The 24,952-nt window shown below is 38.8% G+C and overlaps 1 protein-coding gene across 3 annotated transcripts in view; it reads right to left on the bottom strand.

Annotated features, from left to right (window-relative positions):
* Positions 1-24,952, bottom strand: part of LOC140778441 (uncharacterized) — a 55,417-nt gene that overhangs the window by 11,033 nt on the left and 19,432 nt on the right. Inside the window, exons 9-14 of one of the 3 annotated variants that reach the window (XM_073123154.1) lie at positions 24,729-24,834; positions 20,637-20,780; positions 20,505-20,542; positions 20,306-20,398; positions 18,333-18,416; positions 6,273-6,422 (exon numbers count right to left, since the gene is read on the bottom strand). In XM_073123154.1, the coding sequence (XP_072979255.1) occupies positions 6,273-6,422; positions 18,333-18,416; positions 20,306-20,398; positions 20,505-20,542; positions 20,637-20,780; positions 24,729-24,834 (615 nt within the window). Of the gene's footprint in view, positions 1-6,272; positions 6,423-18,332; positions 18,417-19,212; positions 19,442-20,305; positions 20,399-20,504; positions 20,543-20,636; positions 20,781-24,728; positions 24,835-24,952 lie in introns of those variants that run through there. The other 2 variants (XM_073123156.1, XM_073123155.1) reach the window with 2 other exon arrangements.

Raw genomic sequence — 24,952 nt, 5'->3', positions numbered from 1 at the left:
AGTTGCGGCCAGCCATCAGAGATAGGATATCACTATTTCAATGTCAGACACTTTCAGAAATGGTGTCTAAGGCACTCCTCGCCGAGAGAAATATTGGGGAGCTTCACCAAGAACGAGAACAGCAGCATCCATAGAAGAAGCCGAGAAGGTACCAGGAGCAAAACAGAGGAGGTGGTCAGTCGTCTGGACAGCCTTTGAGGGCCGAGAGTGAACCAAACCCTTCTGGGGAAGGTCCCAAACAGAGTCAGCTTAAAAATTGTACGAGGTGTGGACGCTCACATTCATCTAGTGTTGGGTGCAATGGAGTACCACGAAGCTGTTACAACTGTGGAAAACCCGGCCACTTAGCGAGAGATTGCAGAGCACCACGTGGGGGATGGCGTCCGACTTCTTAGCAGGACAAAAGCATCGATCGTCCCAGTCTGGCACAGCGAACAATAGGCCTCCAGCAAGTAGCCAAAGAATAAAGGAAGAATTTATACCTTGACCCAGGAAGAGGCTGAGCACTCACCATCCGTGATGCAAGGTACATTATCTATTTCTTCCATACCAGCTAAAGTCCTTATAGACTCTGGAGCCTCACACTCTTTTGGTTCACCTGATTTTCTTTCCTTATTACCTATTGCACCTGAGTTTATGGAATCATATTTAGTAGTGACTACACCCGTAGGGAGGACCATACTTTTAAATCTTATTTGCAGATCTTGTTTAGTAGAGATAGACGATCAGAAACTTCCAATAGATCTAATTTGTCTAGACATGCATGATTTTGATGTTATACTGGGTATGGATTGGCTATCTGCACATCATGCTATAATAGATTGTAGAATAAAAAAGGTTACATTTTCTATCCCGGAGAAGCCAAAATTTTTCTTCCAGGGTGAACGAAAGATTCCTACGACCAGTATTATCTTAGCACTTCAAGCAAATCGATTAATGAAGAAAGGATGCCCAGGCTTTTTGGCATCGGTAGTGGGCGTGGAGCGTGCAGAGTAGGAGATTCATGAACTTCAAGTGGTAAATGAATTTCTAGATGTTTTTCCTAAAGATTTACCTGGTCTTCCACCCGATAAAGAGATAGACTTCACCATAGATCTGCTCCCTAGCACTAAACCAATATCAAAGGCACCCTATAGGATGGCACCAGCAGAACTTAGAGAGTTGCAGACCTAACTTCAAGAGTTGCTGGATTTGGGTTTTATTCGTCCGAGAGTATCACCTTGAAGAGCGCCAGTTTTATTTGTAAAGAAGAAAGATAGATCGATGCGTCTTTGCATTGATTATCGAGAGTTAAATAAAGTCACTATGAAAAACAGGTATCCACTACCCCAGATCGATGATCTTTTTGATTAACTGCAAGACACTCAAGTCTTCTCAAAAATCGATTTAAGGTCTGGTTATCACCAATTGAAGATCAAGAATGAAGATATCGCAAAGACAGCATTTAGGACTCGCTATGGCTATTATGAGTTCTTAGTGATGCCTTTCGGCCTTACAAATGCACCTGCAGCTTTTATGGACTTAATGAACCGGATCTTTAAAACCTTCTTGGACCAATTTGTTATGATATTCATTGACGATATATTGATCTATTCCAAGAGCAAAGAAAAGCATGAGGAACATCTGAGGACAATACTTCAAACTCTTCGTGAGGAAAAACTTTATGCCAAATTTAAGAAGTGTGAGTTTTGGTTGGATGAGGTGGCTTTCTTAGGACATATAACCAGCAAGGATGGAATCAAAGTGGATCAAAAGAAGATCGAGGCTATTAGCAAATGGCCGAGGCCTGCTTCAATATCTGAGGTACGCAGTTTCCTTGGATTGACAGGCTACTATAGAAGGTTCGTGGAGGGGTTTTCACGGATTGTCTTGCCACTTACTCACCTCACCAAAAAGGGGGTGAGATTTGAGTGGTCAGATGATTGTGAAAATAGCTTCCAAGAACTTAAGCAGAGATTGATTTCAGCTCCTATCCTTTCACTTCCGACAAAGGACGACAACTTTGTAATTTACAGTGATGCATCTCGACAGGGTCTCGGTTGTGTTTTGATGCAGCATGGAAAGGTGATAACTTATACATCTAGACAACTTAAAATTCATGAGAAGAACTATCCTACTCATGATCTTGAGTTGGCTACGGTGGTTTTTGCACTAAAGATTTGGCGTCACTACCTTTATGGAGAATCTTGTGAAATTTTCACTGATCACAAGAGTCTCAAGTATATCTTCACTCAGAAAGAAACTTATTTTGAAGCAGCGTAGGTGGCTAGAATTAATCAAAGATTATGATGTTAGTATCAATTACCATCCTGGGAAGGCAAATGTGGTAGCCGATACTTTGAGCAGGAAATCATCAGAGGGGCACTTATCAGCACTTGTTAGCAGTGCATTGTTGAAGAATTCAGACGCTTGAAGATTGAAGTAACATCAAATCTAGAGAGAGTAGCTATTTGCAGCCGGCTAGTGGTCAAACCTACACTTTTAGATCGCATCCAGGCTGCTTAATTAGAGGATGCCAACCTTAAGAAGATCTTGGAAGGACTGGCTATTCAAGATCAGATGAAGGACTAGTCAAGTACCAGAATCGAGTCTGCGTCCCAGCCAGTGAGGAGTTAAAGAATGAAATTATGTCAGAGGCTCACAGTTCAGGATTCAGTATCCACCCAGGCAGCACAAAAATGTATAGAGATTTGTAAGAAAACTTCTGATGGAATGGCATGAAAAAAGACATAGCTAATTTTGTGGCCAGATGTCTCACTTGTCAGCAAGTCAAAGTTGAGCACCAAAAGCCTGTAGGGATGTTACAGCCTTTGCCTTTATCAGAATGGAAGTGGGAAGATGTGACTATAGACTTTGTTTCGAAACTTCCCCGCACTAGATCAAATCATGATGCAATTTGGGTGGTCGTTGACAGACTAACTAAGTCTGCTCATTTTTTGGCCATTCATATAACTTACTCCCTAGATCGTCTTGCACAACTTTATATTAGGGAAATTATTCGACTCCATGGTGCACTTTTGTCTATAGTGTCTGATCGAGATCCTCGTTTTGTTTCTAAATCCTGACGGAGTCTTCATTCAGCTATGGGGACACGATTGAGGTTCAGTTCAGCTTATCACCCGCAAACTGATGGACAATTCGAAAGGACAATTCAAACCCTTGAGGATATGTTGCGAGCATGTTCTTTAGAGTGGAAGGGAAATTGGGATGATCATCTTCCACTCATGGAGTTCTCATACAATAATAGTTACCATTCGAGTTTGGGGCTAGCACCTTATGAGGCGTTGTATGGTAGAAAATGCAGATCTCCACTTTGTTGGTTTGAGGTTGGTGAAAGACAGTTATTGGGACCAAATATAGTACAAGATGCCACTCAGAAAATTGTCAAAATCAAGGAAAAGCTTCTTGCAGCTCAAAGCCGTCAAAAGAGCTATGCTGATAACTGAAGAAGAAACCTTGAGTTTCAAGTGGGTGACATGGTTTTCCTAAAGGTGTCACCTTGGAAAGAATTGATCAGGTTTCGTAAGAAAAGCAAGTTGAGTCCTCGCTTTATTAGACCTTTTGAGGTGTTAGAGCATATTGGAGAGGTGGCATACCAAATTGCTTTGCCACCTAAGTTATCTAAAGTATATCATGTCTTCCATATATCTATGTTGAGAAAGTATGTGTGTGCAGACCATGTGATCGACTTCGAGCCTTTGGAGATCCGAAAAAATCTATCTTATGAAGAGTAACCTGTGGAAATTTTAGAGACTCAGCAAAGAACTCTTCGCAATAGGGTAATCCCTTTCGTGAAGATTTTATGGCAAAACTATAAGCCGAAAGAAGCAACTTGGGAGCGTGAAGATGAAATGAGGAAAAAGCATCCGGAGTTATTTCCTCAATCTTCATAGCGACTATTACGGTATTACCTTATCCTTTTATTACACTAATTTTAATTTCGAGGACGAAATTTCTTTTTGTTGGGTATAGTTGTCAGAACTAGAGAATAAACAAATTATTTAAAGGTTGAGAGAGGAGGGTGCACGTGCTCGCCCCTCCCCTCTCCCTTTCCAGCACGCGACGAGGCGCAGAAAAAGTGGGATTTCATCTAATCCGAATCGGATTAAATTTGATCATCTTCTAATCTATAAATTAAACCCTAATCCTCTCTCTCCTCAACCCCCCCCCTCCCCCAATCTTTTCCTCCTTCGTTTTCTTTCTTTTCTCACCATCGGAGTCGTTGCTGTGGAATCGGATCGTCGGAGCATCGCCGGAGGAATTTGGGACCACCACACTTCTCCCCGGTGAGCCCTCTCTCATCCCTCTAGTTTAATTTAAATTTAAAAAGGTAAATCGAAAATACCTAAATTGGGGATTTCGGCTTCGCCGGCAACTCTCGCCGGCCGGCGGCTTCGAGCTGCTGCTGCTCATGCTCGAGAGCTCCAAGTCGTTAGCCTTGCGCCATAGATGCCTTCTGGTAGAGCTCTCGTGGCTCCAATCGACGTCGACCTCGACCTCGACGTCGGCCGTCGTTGGCGAGTTCTCCACCTCGTGAGGACAACAGAGAGAGAGAGAGAGAGAGAGGGAGGGAGCTGGTCGTGAACCGCCGCCAGCAAAGTCACCGGCGACCACTCTCTCGATCCTTCCCTCCCTCGCGTCGAACACGAGAAGGGAGAAAAGAAGAAAAAGGGGGATTGGTTGGCTCGGGTTTAACCCGAGCCACCCCTTTTTCTTTTGAATGCAGGTTCACGTTCGGGTTTAGATTTCGGATCCACAAACCCGACCCGAACCAATTAAATTGGATGGGCTGCGGGCTAAACCGCAGCCCAATCCATTTCCTATCTGGCTAGGCCTTGGCCCAACCCGATTAGATTTTTTTTGGCTAGATATTGTTATCATTGTTATTATTTAGAGAGCATGACTATTGCATATTGTTATGGATATTGTTGCTCTTAGTTTAATTTATTCAGCATTAATATGATTTAAAATTTATTTAGTTTTCGAGTGGATTCCACTCACTGAGCTATAGTTGTTGGCTCATGGATTCTATTTTTTGTATTTATTTATCTATTTCAAGTAATAGTCAGCAGGGCGACTGAGTGAAATGTACCCAGACTCCACCTCCACTTAAGATTCACCTATTACTTTTTCGCTCTATTAGATTTTATGCTATAGAATAGAAGTTTTCTTTATTTAGTTTAGAGACAATAAAACATTAACATTGTTTTACATTTATTGCAATTAGTTTTAAATTTAATAAAGAAGATTTTCATTTTATTTATTTATTTATTTTGCCATCGTATACGTAGAAAGTATTGATAAGGCTTCGTGTATCTCAAACATATTGAGATGCATGGCTGGTCATGATTCCTATTTCGGATCGTGACAAGGGTGGTGTCAGAGAAAAGCTCACAGGACTTCTATTTTGATGGATCGGCATTGGAGGACTTTGTATTCAGCTAATCCAACCGAAAAGGGTCTATATGGATCAACCAAAAGGCCAAAATCCAACCCAAAATGGATCTATATGGATAGGCCAAAACTAAGAACCTTGTATTTATATGTATAATAGGGAAATTTATATGGTATGAGATGCTAGTAATTTTTTAAGCAACAACTCAGAATTTCATTAAGATTATGAAGGAATATACAAAAGAAAAGCATGTCGATGCCATCCAAGAAATGATTTCTAATAGTCATACGTGCAGTCATGAGCTAGGATACTCACCAACAACTACAACTTCCAAAAACATAATGTCTCAATGTTCATGTAATAAAATCATAATTTACAATATTATTACAGCACACATTATTATAAAAAAAATCTAAAACAAAATAAGCACTGAAGACAGTATTATATCTCGAGTAATGATGCTTAAGTATCTCCATATGTTATATACTTTCCTTTTTTGTTGTTCTATAAGTATTTCAGTTTGTCATACAAGAATACAACAACCGAGCAATACAGAATGGGAACAGCTAATACCCAAAGGAACATCCAAACATAAATGTTATTAACTTACAAAAACAACAATCATGTTAACTGCCAGATAAATCACCAAAAGAGCTTAGCAATAATAAATAATAAATATTTCAGTCTGTTCCGATAAACTAAAATGTGATAAATTTTCTTACAAGGCATGAAGTTAATTTGCCAATTAATAAGATCATGCAGTATGTGGTATCTTCTGTGAGCAGAACTAGAGCCATGGTTTGTAACGAAGAAAAAATAAATTACAACGAACATTAATTGAAACAAATTTAGATATAAAGGGTACAAAATGCTGAACCTCATGTTGCTGTTCAACTATGTGACTGATTTTTTGACTCAAATTCAAAGCAGCATGGTACATATCATCCAGTATATGCTCCCAAAGTGCCTTCTTATTGAGCTTCCAGAAGGAAAGCTGTGCCGGTCCTGATACATGCAAAGTAACTTTCTGCAAGTAATACCAGGCTATTAAAATTAGCAATTTCCATTCCAATAGTGGAAAGCAAAACTTGATTAATTAAATTCTGGCTTCAGAAATTCCTTTCTAATCATTAAAGAATTTCAAAATTTTGTGTTTGTGGCCAATAATTGGGGATTGCCATGTGGGCCGGCACAAGGTGTGCCAATGACACCCAGAAAAGGCTTAAAAAACCTTCCTGTGAATGAGAGAGGCCTCGCGGTAAGCTTTTCGCATTCCTGTGGAGGAGCCAGAGGAGTTCTGTCACCGCGTGGGAGCCATCATTCCCATTGTTAGAAGGTTTAAAGGATAGTGGATAGTGGACGCAATCCATTACTACAAGTAACTATCTGTTATCACTTAAATTTGAATCCATTAATACAATTAGATGAGTCAGTTTCTCCTTTTTAGAAAGGAGTGCTGCAGACTGGTTGTTGTTCAAAGTTGGATTGACTTGGAATGATCAGAAGAGAGCTAAGGTTAAATTTTGGAAGGATATTTAGGTGGGTGAATGTAGTCAGCCAACTATGTTCCCAAATCTTTATAGAATTGTATTGGATAAAGAGGTGTATGTGAATCACATTTAGGATGAAAAAAGTTGGAACTCACAGTACCACAGAGGGCTAGATGTGACTTTGATGGCTGAGAAGCAATTACTTATTAACATGGTGCAGAACAGTGCTAGTATGTTGAATGCCAGCAATGATAGTGCCATCTGGATCTTCAATTACAGTGGGATATATATTGTGCGATTGTCATCAATTTTCTCAATAATGGAGGGCAGACAGCTCAAGGGCTCGCAAGTATTTGAAAATTAAGGATCCCTATGAAAATTAAAGCTTTCCTTTGGTTGGTCTGCATAAGGTGATTTGGCTTGACTAGACCATCTCACTAGGATATTAGGTTTGCTGAGCCAAACCACCTATTTAGTTTAGCCATTTCTATGTTAAGAACAGAACGTCCTCTTCCCGATCTGGATCAGCTGCAAAAAAGCAGCCCGTGCAGCCAAAGAAAAATATTCACCGAATATTCTACCAGAGTCGAAATATTACGAAACCAGGGGCGATCGATCCATAACTTCCTGATCCACGTTTTTTGTATTTACGCCTTTCACAGATTCTGACTGCAACTGGGATGAAAATACACAAAACTGGGGATGATGGTGGTGGTAACGGGTGGTGATGATGATAAGGTTAGGGATGATAATAGAGATGAGGATGGATGGGTTGTGGAGTTTTAGGGGATAAGGGCAAAAGGGGAGAAGGGGCCGAGATCCCAAAGAGGAAGGACTCGACAGATGAGGGAGATTAGAAAATCACCGACCTCGAGATGGTGTACGACTAAGGCTTGAACGAATGGGAAGGGAGATTATGGTAGAGAGGATAGAAAAGAGATAGAATTCAATATTCATTCATCATAATCTTCTTAATTACCATCCACACCTTAAGAAGCTAACCAAACAAGCCAAAATTGACAATTATTAACCCTAGAAATAGTGAATTCTTTTCGATCGCATTCAAACGGAGTTGAGCACGGCTCTATCGATGCGAATATATGCAGGCATTCGCACGCGGGCGTTCGAACGGAGTCGAGCGCGTTCGAACGCACAAAAGTCCTCACATCTCGCCTCAGTCTTGGCCACGTGTAACTCTATGATAGCCTCCTATAAGTTCTCAAAACACCCTCATGACCGGCCTCCAAAGTTTGGTAAAAGTGCTCCAACAATTTCTGTCGCAACCTATAGTCCGCGGGCACCCGGATGCACACGTATTCTAGCAGCAGACCGCCTCGATTCTACAGCTCCAAACAGCGTTCCGGATCATCCAACACCTCCTTTAATAACCTCTTAACATCTGGGTCAAATGTACAGACATACCTCAGCTCATCAAGAGAAAGGAAAAGTGAGAGAAGAGAAGGCTGCAAGCTCGACGATATCGAGTTGGCACGATAGTGCATCCGCCGCTCAATTTTCTGTCATCTTCTTGTACTGAATTTCATAATCATACACTAGCAATTTTGTGACCCACTTCTATTGTGTCAAATTATGAATACGTTGTCCTATAAAGTATGGTAAACTCTTTTGATCGATTTAAATAATAAATCGCCTTCCGATCAAATAAAGCCTCCACTTCGTCACCGCGTGGAGGATTGCTAACATCTCCCTCTCGTAAGTCGACATGCTCCTTATATTAGTACAGCTCCTATGCCAACTCCTAATGCATCGCATTCCACAACGAACTCTTTGGTAAAATCCGATAGAGTTAGAATGGACGCCATTGTCATTACTGTTTTTAATTTTTCAAATGCTGCAATGGCTTCCTCCGTCCATCTAAAAGAGTCATTCCTCAGCAATGAAGTGAGAGGAGCAACGATCTTGTCATACCCAACGATGAAGCGGCGATAATATCCGATCAGTCCTAAGAAGCCGTGCAATCCTGTGGTGAAAGTAGGGATCGGCCAAGCTGTCATACACGCCACCTTTTGAGGATCCACCGCCACTCTTTCCGCTATTATGATATGGCCTAAATATTCTATTTGTGGTACTCCCTATAGGTACTTAGATTTCTTAACCTTCAGCTGGTTTTGCTTCAACAATTCCAACACATCCTCTAAATGCCGCAAATGCTCCATTTCGGTCTTGTTGTGCATCAAAATATCGTCAAAAAATATCAAAACATACCATCGCAGCAAAGGCCAAAAAATATCATTCATAAGGCTTTGGAAAGTTACTGTAGCATTGGTGAGACCAAACAGCATCACCCAGAACTCGTAGTGTCCGTCCCAAGTCTGAAATACTATTTTGTACACATCTGCCGGGTGAACTCTAATTTGATGATACCCGGCCCTCAAGTCAAGCTTGCTGAATATAGTCGTCCGTGCAAGCTCATCCAACAGCTCCTCTATAATCGGAATAAGATACTGGTCCTTGACGATGATAGCATTTAATGCCCGATAAGCGACACAAAAATACCACGACCGGTCCTTCTTTCATACCAATAAGACAAACGATGAGTAACAGCTATAACTTGATTGTATGAGGCCTTACTCCAACATCTCGACCACCATTTTGGAGATAACCTCCTTCTATACATGTGGATACCGATACGGCCTCACGTTCGCTGGTGCAGCCCCGAGCATAATCTCTATGTGATTCGCAGTTCGCGTTGGCAGCAACTCCTTTGGTTCCTCAAACAGTCTAGCAAATTTATCTAATAAATTAGACAAATTAAATGTAGTACCTGGACTCATTTGAGGCTCATCTCCTGCTGGTCCTAACTGAAGAAGATAAGCTCAATCACTCGCATAAGATAGCCCCACCATTAGTTGCTACACTGGACTCGGTAGGAACCAAATGCCACCAAGTCACATCTCTTTGTTTCCTTACTGAAATTTCATCTACATACTTCGGAAATCAAATGTGACGGGTTCCAAGCTCTACAACCACTGAGTGCCAAGGTCAATGTCCGCTCCTTATAACAATAACGGATACAAGTTCATAATGATGTCATGTCCTTCCACCCGTATACTGACTCGGTGGCACAAGCTTTTCCGCCCGAAGCTTCATGTCGCCTCAAATAGCAACCTCAAACCCCGCAGTCAGTTCAGCAACCAAGCCCATCTTCCTCACTAACCTCTTGTCTGAAAAATTGTGTACTCCCGAAATCGATAAGGATGTGCACACAATGCTTTTTAACGAGTCCATCAACCCGCAATGTCCTCGGCACAGAAGTACCCGAATATGCATGTATCGATATCTCAGCTTGGATATCTTCCTCCGCGCTCTCCTCTACATTCTCCCCATGGACCTCTACATACACTCCATCACCAACAACCTCATCGTCCTCCTCGAGACCGTCGATGAGCATCACATTCCCGATAAGTTTGGAGTACCATGACCGAGGGTGAAAAGTTCATCGCATCGAAAGCAAAACCCCTTCGCCTTTTGCTCCACCTGGGCAGGTGTGACTTCGAACGGAGAGTCTTGTGCCTCCTTTAATATCAAAAGAGGGTTTCAAAGGTGATCGTGCCCCTGTATTAGCAGCCGCTGCCCTTGAACCCGCAAAATTTTCAGCCGACGTTCTCAACGCAACTCGCCCATTTCGACTGCCCCAATTTGCCTTCGCTACCATTTGAGCCTTATGCTTTTGCTTCACGGCCTTCTCAAAAGCCTCCTCAAGAGTAGTAGGTAAAGAGCACGAACGTCAGAGCACGGTTATCTTATCGAACGGCCAATCAGTACCAATGCAACGCTTTTGCTTCCACTTTCATAGCTTAATTGTCAACGACTTATGATGCAACTGGTCCAGACCAGAGGGCCAAGGGCAAGATGCTCTTACCCAGTGACATAAGCTTGATCTTGAAGGAGTTCACTTATGTGTTCGCTGAGCTGCAAGTGTTGCTGTCAACAAGAGAACATAACCATAGCCTTCTCAAAAGCCTCCTCAAGAGTAGCACGTGCAGCCCCTCCCCTCTCCCTCTCCGGTACGCAGCGGGAAAGAAGAGATTTCATCTAATCCGAATCAGATTAGATTTAATCCTCTTCTAATCTATAAATTAAAAACCCTAATCTCTGCTTAACCATCTTAGCCCTCTTCTCTCTCTCTTCTTCCTCCCTTCTTTCGCTTCTTCCTCACCGTCGGAGTCACGCCGTGGAATCGGCCTGCCGGAGCGTCGCCGGAGTAAATTGGGACCACCACACTCCTCCCCGGTGAGCCCTCTCTCATCCCTCTAGTTTAATTTAAATTCAAAGAGATAGATTAGAAATACCTAATTTTGGGGGTTTTCGGCCTCATCGGCAAATCTAGCCGGCCGGCCGCTTCGAGTAGCAGCCGCTACCTCTGGATCCCATCGGAAGCTGAGGGTGCGCCGGCGAACCTTCGCCGCGGCGGCCGCCGGCGTCTTCTTCTTCTTCTTCTTCTTCTTCTTCTTCTTTCTCTCTCTCTCTCTTTCTCTCTCTCTCTCTCTTCGGTTTGGAGAAGACAGACTCGGGCAACCCGAGTCTGGCTTTCTCCCATTAAGTTTTTGGATTCGGGTCAGGTTGGATCCGAATCCAAGGAACCCGACCCAAACCATTAATCTGGTGGGTTGCGGGTTAGCCCGAGCCCAATTCAATTAATTCGGCTGGGCCTCGGCCCAATCCGATTTAGTTGATTTCTTTTGGATTGGGCCGGGCCAGCAGCCTTAGCCCAATCCAATGGGTAATTTTAAACCCATTTTAGTTCTTTTTGGTTTTTTAAATTTTAAAAATATTGTTATTATTCAAATTAAAAATTTGAATATTATTTATTATTTAAGGTGGTGAATTCTAGTATGTGAGCTAGAGAATTGAGGTTTCGGTTGTCTTGCCTAGACTCAGGTGAGTAGGTTCACTCACATGTTTATTTTATTGTATTTCGTATTTTTGTCAGAACATGTAAATTTTCTGTGTGCAAATCTATTTATTTCATCAGTACGTGCGAAAATTTAATTGTTTTATTTTCTGTGTACATTTAATTATTATATTCAATACATCACCATACTTCGTACAAATATTGAAATTTGTGAAAACAAAAATGAGACTAGTATTGATACGACCTAGAGAACAGTCCCGGTATAAATCGTTTGCGATTTTCCGTGGTGACTCAAATCTATCTGAAAGTCTAGGGGAAAGTCTTAAATTAGATCACTGCGGTGACTTTCTTAGGTGACTCTGGCGAGGTTAGGGAGCAGTCCTAGGAAGTATGAGAAAATTTCCTAGGTGACTCTAACTTCTCTCAACGGTTAGAGGAAAAGACAGAGTGTGTTGATCACAGGGTGATACCCTCTGACGACCCTAACCGGATCAGTTGATGTGATCTCGAGGTGACTTCTAGTTGATGTTAATCCACAGTGTTTAGACCCATTGAGACATATGACAGTATAAATATCAAAAAGATGTTAATATATTGAAAACGTGCAAGGTTACAAGTTGTGACATTTCTCTATTGTTATCATTGTTATTATGTAGAGAGCATGCCTATTGCATATTATGATGGATATTGTTGCTTTTAGTTTAATTTATTCAACATTAATATGTTTTAAAATTTATTTGGTTCGAGTGGATTCCACTCACTGAGCTATAGTTGTTGGCTCACGAGTTCTATTATTTTTGTATTTGTTTATTTATTTCAGGTAATAGTCAGCGGGGCGACTGAGCGTGATGTACCCGGATTCCACCTCCACTTAGGATTCACCATTTACCTTTCCGCTCTTTTAGATTTTGTGGTTTAGATTAGAAGATTTTATTTTATTTTATTTTAGTTTAGAGACTCAAAAACATTAACATTGTTTTTATTTTAATTGCATTTAGTAATAAAATTTTAATAAAGCACATTTTCATTTTATTTATTTATCTTGTCATCGTATACGTAGAGAGTATTATTAAGGCTTCGTACATCTCAAGCATATTGAGATGCATAGCCGGTCATGATTCCTATTTTGGGTCGTGACACGCTCCATCGCCAAACCGGTCCATATCACTATTGTAATAGAATTTTAACTAGGAATAATTCGATAAAGAGAGGTTCGACCGGAAGCTTGATCTGTGTTTTCTATGGAAAAGAGGAACCAGTATCTCATTTGTTTATCAAATGCATTTATTCAAATAAAATATTTGATATGATAACTCAGTTTTTTTAATATAAGGGGAACCCAAAATTGGTGAGGGATTTGTTTTATGATATTAACCAAATTAAGAAAGAAGATAGGATGTGGTGGAAGATTGTGATGGCTGTCATTTATTCGGAACATCCAGCTTGGACAAAATAGGAGAATACAATGAGGCACGGACACGACTACACGGCAAATTTTGAAAATATAAAACACGGACAAAATGACACGACAAATTTTGAAAATATAGGATAAGGACACAGCATAGGACACAGCGAAATAAATAAATAAAAATAGATATGTATTAACAGATTAACACTAATTAGTATTAAAATAACTAACTGAAATTAAAATAACTAACAGTTTATCACACTAATTAGAATTAAAATAACTAACATAAATTAAAATAACTAATAGTTTACCACACTAATTAGAATTAAAAATAACTAATAGAAATTTAAATTTAAGATTAAGCCTTCTTCAAGAGAGACAGAGAGAAAGAAAGGAGAATGAGAGAGAGAGAGAGAGACAGCGAGAGAGTGAGGAGAGAGAGAGAGACAGCAAGAGAGACAGAAAGAGAAAGAATGAGAGAAAGAGAGGGAGGAAGAGAGATCACTAGATCAACGTGAGAGAAAGAGAGAGAGAAGGACCTATCGTCCTCGCCGTGCTCAGCTCGTCGTGCTTGCTCAGTAGATCATCAGTCGTTGCGCTCAATAGCCAGTCGCTCAGCAGCTCCGCTCGAGGGTTTTAGGGCTTGAAACGTTGCTCAACAGTGAAGTGTGAGATTGGGGATTTAGGGCTGTGAGTTTTAGTTATTTCTTATCAGGTTTGGATCTGGGTTAACAAAATTTGACCCAACCGGACTCGTTAAACATTATCCAAAATTCGTGTCCCAGTAGTGTCTCGCACGTGTCCGATTTTTTTTATTATTTTTCTAATTATGGATACTCCAGACCCGTGCACACACATGTCTGACGCGAGTTCATGTCCAACACGGACACCTCCTCCTGGGAGAGGTGTCCGTGCTTCATTAGGAGAATATCTCAAAAAAAGAATAAAGAGTGGAAATCAGTGTTTTTCGTGTTAAAGGTCTGTTCCTTTGCTGAGCAGGTATTCAAGGTGAGGAGAAAAGCTCCAAGGCTAGGAATTTGATGTCCAAGCAAAGATCAGCATAACCAATTATACTGGATGATAAGCTGCCTTTTGGTTAATCCTAGATGATATTTTGTTAAGAATGTTTGGTTTGTAATGTGGATTTTATCTTTCTAAATGTTGGTATGTATCCTTAGGTGTGTTGATCAGTATTTTGTCTCCTTGATGGTTGCATATGTTGTTGTATTGTGTTGCTGAAGTGGTGGAATTCTAGTGTTTCGAGTGGTGTGCCTTTCTGGATATTACTTGTGTAATAGCCATTTTGTTTGATTTAGTAGTTTTGGGATGCTGTAGGGGTGGAATTCTAGTTATTGTGCTCATAGGTTGTGCTTCGCAACCCGGGAGATAATTAAGGTTCTAAATGAAACGGGGTGAAAACCTGTTTGTCAAAAAAAAGTCAAATAACTCAGATCCATTATCACTTATGGTCCATTAATAAATCTTTAATATAGTATCATAAGTAAAAAACCTATTGTCGGAACCAGAAATTAAAAAAAAAAAAAAGGGTTGAGAGAGGAGGGTGCACGTGCAGCCCCTCCCCTCTCCTTCTCCAACACGCAACAAGGCGCAGAGAGAGAGAAATCACGCCTAATCCAGATCGGATTAGGTCTAGATTTCTCTTCTAATCTATAAATTAAAATCATAATCTCTGCTTAACCATCTTAACCCTATTCTCTCTCTTCTTCCTCCCCTCTTTCGCTTTCTTCTTCCTCACCGTCGGAGTCGTCGCTGTGGGATCGGCCCGCCGGAGAGCCGCCGGAGCCATCGGAGACCACCACGCGACTCGTTGGTAAGCCCTCTCCCACCCATGAATTTTAATTAAAGTTTCATAGAGTTTAGTGAAAATACCTATTTTTGTGGGATGTCGGTTTCGCCGACAACTCACACCGGCCGGAGGCTTCGGGTTGTTGATGCTAGTGCTCAAGGGCTCCAAGCCGTTGGCCTTGCGCCACGGTTGCCTTCTGGGAGAGCCCTCGTGGCTCTAATCACCGTCGACCGTGAGTTGGCTGTGGTCATCGTCGTCGACAACTCCTCCTCCACCTTGTGTGGTTGCTGTGGCCATGATTGTGAGGGGGGGGAGCTTAGAGTTGGCTAGCGATCGCCGACGGCGGCGATCGCCGATAGACTCTCCCTTCCTCTCTTTTTCTCTCTCTCTTCGGCTTGGAGAAGACAGACTCGGGCAACCCGAGTCTGATCTTCTCCTTTTTAGTGTTTGGATTCGAGTCAGGTTGGATCCGAATCCAAGGAACCCGACCCGGTTCCATTAGCTAATTGGATTGGGCCTTGGCCCAATCCATTTAGGTGATGGTTGGGTGGGCTGCAGGCCAACTGCAGCCCACCCCAACTGATTTGGGCTTATTTTAGCCCAAATTAATTACTTTTGGATTAAAATTATAGAAAGATTTTTATATTTGTTTTAATTAAAAAAATATTATTGTTATTTATTATTTAAGGTGGTGATTTTTAGTACGTGAGCTACAGATTTTAGATTTCGATTGTCTTGCCTAGACTCAGGTGAGTGGGTTCACTCACATATTTATTTTATTGTATTTCGTATCTTTGCCAAATCATGCAAATTTTCTATGTGCAATTTATTTATTTCACCCTTATGTGTAAAAATTAAATTGTTGCAATTTCTGTGTGCAAATCTATTTATTTCATCAGTACGTGCGAAAATTTAATTGTTTTATTTTCTGTGTACATTTAATTATTATATTCAGTGCATCACCATACTTTGTGCAAATATTAAAATTTGTGAAAAGAAAAAAAAAATGAGACTAGTATTAATACGACTTAGACAAACAGTCCCGGTATAAATCGTTTACGATTTTCCGTAGTGACTCAAGTCTATCTGGAAGTCTAGGGAAAAGTCCTAAATTAGATCACTGCGGTGACTTTCTTAGGTGACTCTGACGGGGTTAGGGAACAGTCCTAGGAAGAACGAGAAAACTTACTAGGTGACTCTAACTTCTCTCAACGATTAGAGGAAAAGACAAAGTGTGTTGATCACAGGGTGATACCATCTGATGACCCTAATCGGATCAGTACGAAGAAAAGTCCCGAGCGTCATCTCGAGGTGACTTCTAGTTGATGTGGATCCACAGGGTTTAGACCCATTGAGACATATGACAGTATAAATATCAAAAAGATGTTAATATATTGAAAACGTGCGAGGTTACAAGTTGTGACATCTCTCTATTGTTATCATTGTTATTATTTAGAAAGCATGCTTATTGCATATTGTGATGGATATTGTTACTTTTAGTTTAATTTATTCAACATTAATATGAATTAAAATTTATTGGTTTTCAAGTGGATTCCACTCACTGAGCTATAATTGTTGGCTCACGGGTTCTATTGTTTTTTTGTATTTGTTTATTTATTTCAGGTAATAGTCAGCGGGGCGACTGAGCGAAATGTACCCGGATTCCACCTCCACTTAGGATTCACCCATTTACCTTTCCACTCTTTTAGATTTTGTGTTTTAGATTAGAAGTTTTTATTTATTTAGTTTAAAGACTCAAAAACATTAACATTGTTTTTATTTTTATTGCAATTAGTAATAAAATTTAATAAGGCACATTCTCATTTTATTTATTTATTTTGTCATCGTACACATAGAGAGTATTATTAAGGCTTCGTGCATCTCAAGCATATTGAGATGCATGGCCGGTCATGATTCCTATTTTGGGTCGTGACACCTATTGCCTTCTTCACCCTATCTCCTGTATGACAGTGGAAACCCTAAGGCAGTGGCAATGGCTGATATGGAGAAGCAGCAGTGAGGATCTAAGAAGTTTCTCTCTCCTTTCTCCTCTCTTCTTTCTTTATTTTTTCTCCTTTCTCTTTTCTTTTTCTCCTCTTTCTTCTAAGTCATGCCGACCATGTCGTGCTATAGCAAGGCCATGACTCGTGTCACAGGCACAGCAGTCCTAGGCTCATACAATGAATACTGGACGGAGATGAACAATTATGGGACAAAACTAAAGGAAAACGTAGATTAGGCCCCTGTTTTCAATCAGTAATTGTTTCGAACATTGCAATTTACTATTGAAACTATCATGATCTATGTATTACCATGGTATAATGAAATGTAGAAATGATACAAGGGCCAACTTTTTCTGGAGGAATTAACTAGATAAATAAACAAAAGTCTGTCAGCATTATAATTTATCAAAGAATAGTAACACAATACCTTTTGGAAAGTAGGAACTTCATTAGGTAGTAAGGAGCAAGTGACAGAGTGAAAAATATACCAAGTTAAATTATGGTTTAGGAGAATCTCACTACTGGCAAATGAAACAAGCTCTTCAGCCCAAATATATTTGCATGAGAAAAATTGTTTTTGTTGTACGTGTCAAGATATTCTTATTACATATGATTGTCTATATGAATCAACAAACTATCCAACAGCTCACATCTTGCAATGTCATAAACATGCAATAGCTAGCTATTACTCAGCTATTAGGGGTGTAAACGAGCCAAGCTTTTGCGAGATGGGCCCAACTCGGCTTGGCTCGAGAGGTGTCGAACTCAATTCGAGCTGGAAAAGCTCAGCTCTAACTTGATGAGGCTCGACAGTTCATAGGCTTGATGGGCTTATGTGGGCTGGTCTATAATCTCAACCTCGGTGGCTTGACCCAAAATCTTAGTGTTATATTAGGCTAATCAGGCAAAGCCAATTTCATTGCAATTAGAGGGAAGGATAGTTATAAAAGCATATCTATACTATCCGATTTGCGATATGGGACTAAACATCTAAGAGTCTCTATAGAAAAAATAGCAAATAAATGGTGTAGGATAGGATTTGAACCTAGGTTGGCTAAGTTAATAGAAATTGCTTTAACCAACTATGCTATACAATATTTATATATTTATTTTGGTCTATGTATATATAATATCATCTCACATACTATATATCGAGCCTATTCAAGCCGAGCTTGAGTGGGCTAACTCTAGGTCGGCTCGGCTCGATTAGCTTTTCAAGCTCAAAAATCCAGTTCTGGTCAGCTTAGAGCTTGAGTCGAGCTCTAAAACGGCAAGCTTTTTTGACAGCCTATCAGCTATACCCACTGAAGAATTTCATGTAGCAAATAAATTGAATATATGCTTGCTTCTTACCTCCATATCTAAGTATTCATCCTTCCATAGCTTGTATAAAATTAATTGAGCGTCCTTCTTCTCAACAAATGTGACTTCTGCAATCTATATGATGGAATGATCAGACAAGAATATTCTAAATGATGCAAGATCATAAAATAATCCTTGCAGTACAACAGTTCACAGTTTTACTCATATAACAAGGTAAATAAATACTACCATCATCAGGAAATTAGGCTAAGCATCAAATCAGTAGCTAAAGAAGACTAATTGTATAATGACAATAAAAAAAGAAAATAGCATTATATATATTGAACTACTAAAGGGTCAACCTCAGGTTGAAAATTATAAGTTAAGAGCATAAATAAACCTCTCAGTGGTCAGGTCAAGAGAACTGATCATATGATAGGGCTACGAAACAATTCCTTTAAAATCTGAATTTATTGCAGGAAGCAGTCCGTGCAATCGAGGAAAAATATTCACCAAATATTCTACCGTAGTCAGAAAATTACGAAACCAAGTGGAATCGATCCGTAACTCCCTGATCTACATTTTTCGTATTTACGCCCTTCGCAAATTCGAACTGCAGCTGGGACAAAAGTACGATTTAATGCGGATGATGGTGGTGGTGACGGGTGGAGTGAAAGTTAGGATTATGGATGTTAATGGAGATGAGGATGGATGGTAGAGGTTGTTAAGGATATAGACGAAGGGGAAGAAGTGGTCGAGATCCAAAAGAAAAGGGAGGACTCGATAGATGAGGGAGATTAAAAATTAGGAGAGACCTTGCCAACGGTAGAGATAGTAGGTTAGTGAAAAGGGAGGAAGGAGATTAGGGTAGAGAGAATTGAGAGAAGATAGGAGGCAAGAAATCAATAATCTAATAGCATAATGAATTTGGCTACTACCATACCTTTATACAGGCTAGCCAACAAGCCCTAATAATAATAACTAACTCTAATCCTAATGCAATCCCGCCGATCGCATTCGAACGCACAAAAGGCGTTCTCTATATATGCGAATGCAATGCAGGCGTTCAAACGCGCATTTCGCGTTTTCTGTATTTGCAAACCTGATGCAGGCGTTCGCAAGGGCGTTCGAATGCGACCCCTTCTGCGTTCGAATGCGACCTACAGAAATTTTATTTTAATGAAAATAAATAACTAATGCAATAAGAAAAAACTCTAACAAGGTATATCATCATATGCCTGTAGCCTTACTTATAAGTAATGATGCAAGGGATGCAGTGTATTGAAAAGCGGTTGGGTTGTTCCTAATCACGTGCTTGTGCTTGTTCCTCAATTTCCAGATAAATTACATGTAAAAAAACTTTTAGTTATAATTAAACATACCAATACTATTTTGCTTTCTATCTTTAATACTTAAAATACTGCAAATTCATTTCATCAGTAGTTGTACTAGGGGTGTCAAAAATCAGCTCGTCGGCTCAATCAAGCTCAATTTCTGACCTCATTTAATAAACAAGCTTAGCTTCAGTTGGCTTTGACTCACACGAGCTCAGCTCAAATTAGATCATATATGTTTTGTATATATATATATATATATATATAACTTAGATTTTCAATATAACCATCTGCTATAGCACAGTAGAATAAGCACCGCAGTTTCGAGTGACTTAGGATTTGAGTCCTACCATAGCCCATTTTCACATTTTTTTTTCCTAATATGAGCTGTTCTTTAATGCTTTTATGTAGTAAACTAGATTCGACAAAGCAATATCGAGCTGACTCGGTTTAGACCGAATCCATCTTGAGCGTTATCTTTGTCGGCTCGGTTTAAGCTTGAGTTGTGCTGATTGCACGTTCAAGCCAAGCAGAGCCCAATTCAGCTTGCTCGAGTTTGGCTCATTGACACCCTTAAGTTATACCAGTGGCAGATATTTAAGGAAAACCAAGCATCTGGAAGTGTATAAAGAACACTGAAAATTTCTAAGGTGCTCATAGAAAAATGTCACTAAGAAGATAAGGTCTTACTCGATCTGTCTCAATTGGATGACCACTCTTGACCAACAACCTGAAAATTCTATATGCCTCTTGTCCATATCTTGCTTGTACAAGTGCTTCTACCTTCAAGATTGAAAATGTTTCTCAGCACAGATACATTGACAGAAGGAAATAAATTTATCATATGAGGATGCAAAATATAAAAGGAAAAGAATTCAAAATCACATACTTCATCATTCTGACAAGCTTCAATAATATTGTTCAAGTCTGCACCGAGAAACACAAATAGGTATTCTAAATACAAAGACGACAGCAGTTTCCATGAGTTTATATTACAAGTACAGGCCTCAAATAGCATTACCGATGGTGTACAATGCTCCTGCATCATCAGTGGAGGAATGAGAGTTAAGCTGGTCAAGGACTACCCGGATATGTTCCAAAGTCATTGCAATACCTCCAGGCTTCTCTCTCACCCTTTCTAAGATAATATTCATTGATGATGTAACTACAAAATTAAGACTATGTAAGAATTTGTTTCTATAATCAACACAATAATATTTCATTGACCGAAAAAATTACAGATATTTGAAATCGAATTACATTATTGGAGACTTGCAATATCACAATCTATAACAACATTTGTAATATCCAGAAATTAAAAAAAAAAACAAATTCAGGTTCATGTGCCTAGTGCATCCTCCACTATTCACCAACCCCCACAACACACCCCTGACCGCCCAAGGGCTAGCCCTAGGACCTCCTTTATAAAAATGCAAGTCGTAGCGCTCTCCTCTTCTCCCCCATGCTATCTCGCTCTTCTTCTTCCTCTTCTTCCTAGTCCCCACCAAAGCCATCGTGTCAAACCAAATTGTTGAAACATCATCGAAGCAAGTGAAGACCACCAATCGAACCATTGGTGAAGATTTATACTCATACCTGGAATAGGGATTTGAGTAATTTCACTTGGACCACAGATGAGTGGATTCACTTAAGTTTTTATTCATTTGGTATCTTGTGCTATTACACTATCATATTTTCTTTGTATAATATCATCATATTATCTTCTCGCAATATCATCATGTTATCTTTGTGTAATATATATCATGTTATATTCAATTTTTCGTGCATTATTATTCATGTTGCATTATACTTCATGTTGTGTTCTACTACGAGCAATATTTTATCTCATGCAAAGTCATACTTCGAGTAATATTAATCTTCATGCACTTAGCAGAACATTAGTTATGAGTAGATAGGACTTTGAAAACAGTCCTAAGTTAAATATAATTTGTGCATCTCCTTATAGTGACTCAATTGTATCTTAAAGTCAAGTAAGCATATTTATTCCGGAGTATATGGTGATCTATTTAGGTGATTCTAACCGGATTAGGAAACAGTTCCAAACTAAATCAAGAATATCTCTAAGGTGACTTTAATCTCTCTTTAACAATTAGTAGAAAAGACAGTGCATTTGTTACATCGTAATACCTCCTAGTAACCCTTAAAAGAAAAGACAACACATTTTTCTAACTTGATCAGCTATGGAAAAAAACTCGAGCGTTATCTCAAGATAACTTTTAATTGATATGGATCCACAGGAACAGTCGCAAAATAGGAATATGGCATTTATCGAGATTGAGAGGTTCCACATAATGAAATCTTAAACACGTTATCAATTTATTATTCGCATTATTGTTACTTGTTCTTTATTATTCACAATGTGAGCATAACTATTATTATTATTATTATTATTAACAAGGTTCCCAGTATCAGAATCGGGATCGATATCATCCGTCCGAAAAAACGATACATATCGGCCATATCGGCCGCTCATATCGGATCAGACTATTTTTTAATTATGTAAAATTCTAAATATTATTTAAAAACACAGAAAAAATCCTAAAAATTTTAAAAAATGAGGAAAATAAGAAAATAAAAATTACTCAGATATGAAGCCTAAAAATTTTTAAAATGTATTAATCTACTTAAAATTCAAAATTTTGATGAATATCGAGCTCTCTCTCTCCCCTCCCCCCTCTCAAAATTCAAAACTTGCTCAAAAATTACTCACATAGACAAGGATCCCTTTTTTTCTTTATTTCTTTCCCCCTCTCTCTGTCTTTTCCCCTATCTCTCTCTCAGGCTCTTACTAACTAGTGCTACTGCTTCACCGTAGCAGTAACAGTAGAGGTCGTCGGATCTACTCGGTGCAAGAAGAAAAAGAGAAAGGAAATGAGAAGAATTAGAAACTAAAAAAATAATAAAAAAACTCATCCGAGGTCGTCGGAGAATGTCGCCAGAGGTCACCGGAGATCTACTTGGTCGCTGGTGGAAAAAGTGAGAAAGAAGAGAAAAAAAAAGAAAGAAAAACAAAGAAAAGAGAGAGAGAGGTAGGTGGAGGGGTGGGGTCCGGGTCAGGTCCCACCTGTCTCGGCCAGTTTTAGGCGAGATCAGCCATAAACTGGGAACTATGATTATTAATTCTCGAGTTTTAGTATTTAGAACATGTTGTACGAATTCTAGTTTTATTAGCTTTTCGATGAATTCACCTACTCAGCTAAAGTTATTAACTCATCAAATCCCCTTTTAACATTTCAAACAAAGTTTCAAATTACAATATCGATAGGGTATTTCCTTAATCTAAGATTCCAATTCTCTATAAATATTACTAATGATGCTAAAAGTTTTGATGGGAGTTAGGAATTTAATCAATAGACTAGGGCCCGACATTTATAAATAAAATTTTTGCAACAAAGAAGTGAGTTTTGATTCAATTAAATAATTTTGTTATTACTTCTTTCAAGTTTCAACCTAACTGATGTCTTATAAAATGTATGATATAGATTATGAGCTAAAGTAATTCACTACTCTAATAATTGTTATAGTCATATCTCATAACGCTCCAATTGAATAGCATTTCATTTATGGATGGGAGGCACTAAATTTAACATCAATAGCAAAAAAGATTTTATATCAAACTTTAATATCGTAAAAAAATTGTATCACTCTTTGATCCACACAAAAACACGAAATAAATTGATAATAAAAAGATTAAGACATTAGTATTATGCAATTGTAATATGAGATTAAGGGAGGAAAGTTTAAAAGAAGACAGAAAATGATCAATTAATTGATTTAAATTATTTTTCTGATAAAGGAGCCTTTGGCTCTATAGATCAGAGAAGTGGTGTAGATAATTAAATAATAGAGATAACTCTTCATTATACATGGTGTTATAGGATGGGGGATCGCAAGGATAGTAAAGGCTAGTACGAGCCATTATAGAAGTAACAACAATAACCTTAATAATCTTAATGATACACCTAATAGTGAGATCGTCCCTTTGACGTTTGTTGAGGGAAATCAAAGAGATTGAAGACAAAGAAAATGAGGATATACATACATATCAGCAGCATCATAATGAAGATATTCCTTCTTAGAATATGATTCATTGAGTATTAAATATTTAGAGTTATTACATAATCCATACGCTGGTTATTATCATCCTGAACACAACAAATAGTATAGTCATTTAACATGATTAGTTTGATGCAATTTGGAGTATCAAGCTCTAGTCATCAGTATTTATAAACTCATAGTGATGATGATAACGACAATCACAAGAATTTATACAATCCAGCTTGAAATTTGTCATAGTTTTAGGTGAATATTTCTTTTTAGTTTTTATGCTTCATATGCAAGTAATTTTTATTTTCTTATTTTACTGTCATGTCTAAATTTTTAAAAAATTTCTTACATTTTTAAATAATTTTTAAAATTTTAGGTAAATAGTTTGATTATCACATTGGCCAAGATGGACAGCTAATCCTGATCTCAATATTAGGAACCTTAGCTTTATGCCTATGAATTTGCCATATAAACAAAAGCACTAACAATCTCAGATTAAGCAACACAAAGATGCCTTAGTCTTCATCTGATTTTCAGAAAAAAAAAATTCCTAGAATACTCGGAAACCAAATTAAGCCTAATTTCCAAAAAGTTTCATGCTGACACGTATGTTCCAACAAATAGAACGTGTATCAACAATCCCATGGAGAAAATGGAGCATTGAATGGAATGCTTTGAAAACACCCTTTGTTATGCTAAGCTAGTACCTAAACAAATCATACAATGTGATTGTTGAACCATGCTCATCATTAGTATATTGGTCAAGAATAATAGAAATCTAGCACAAGAAGAAATTAAGAGATATAAAGCAATATAAAATAAAATTTTAACAAATATGATGATGCAAAATGTTTATCTTTAGAATGTGTCATTAACTTAATTAATAGTCTTTCCATAATCCCATATTAAACCAGCTACAGATTATATAAGAAGAGTGAGAAAAGATTGTTTTCGTAAAATACAGGAAACAATTAATTTAGTGGAACCATTTGTCTATCAAATGTCATGCAGCATGATCATACAAACCACAGGTACTAGATATTACCAGAATTCTTAGTCCCAACTTTTTCTTGACCATTTGCCTCGACCATTGCTTCCAATATTAAACCAGCATCAAGACCCAGCCGTGCTCTCACATTTGAAGCACAAGCCTTATACACAGAAAAGAAGAAAGTAAAGGGTATGCAATTAACAGACCGAGAGAGTATGTCATTGATATTTTATGAAAGACTTTTCAAAACATACCAGCTGCTTATTCATAACATCTAA

Source organism: Typha angustifolia, chromosome 15 (genome assembly GCF_048772165.1).
Source record: "Typha angustifolia cultivar Huaian chromosome 15, ASM4877216v1, whole genome shotgun sequence".
Lineage (NCBI taxonomy): Eukaryota > Viridiplantae > Streptophyta > Magnoliopsida > Poales > Typhaceae > Typha > Typha angustifolia.
This window is presented reverse-complemented; position numbering and strand designations above follow the sequence as displayed.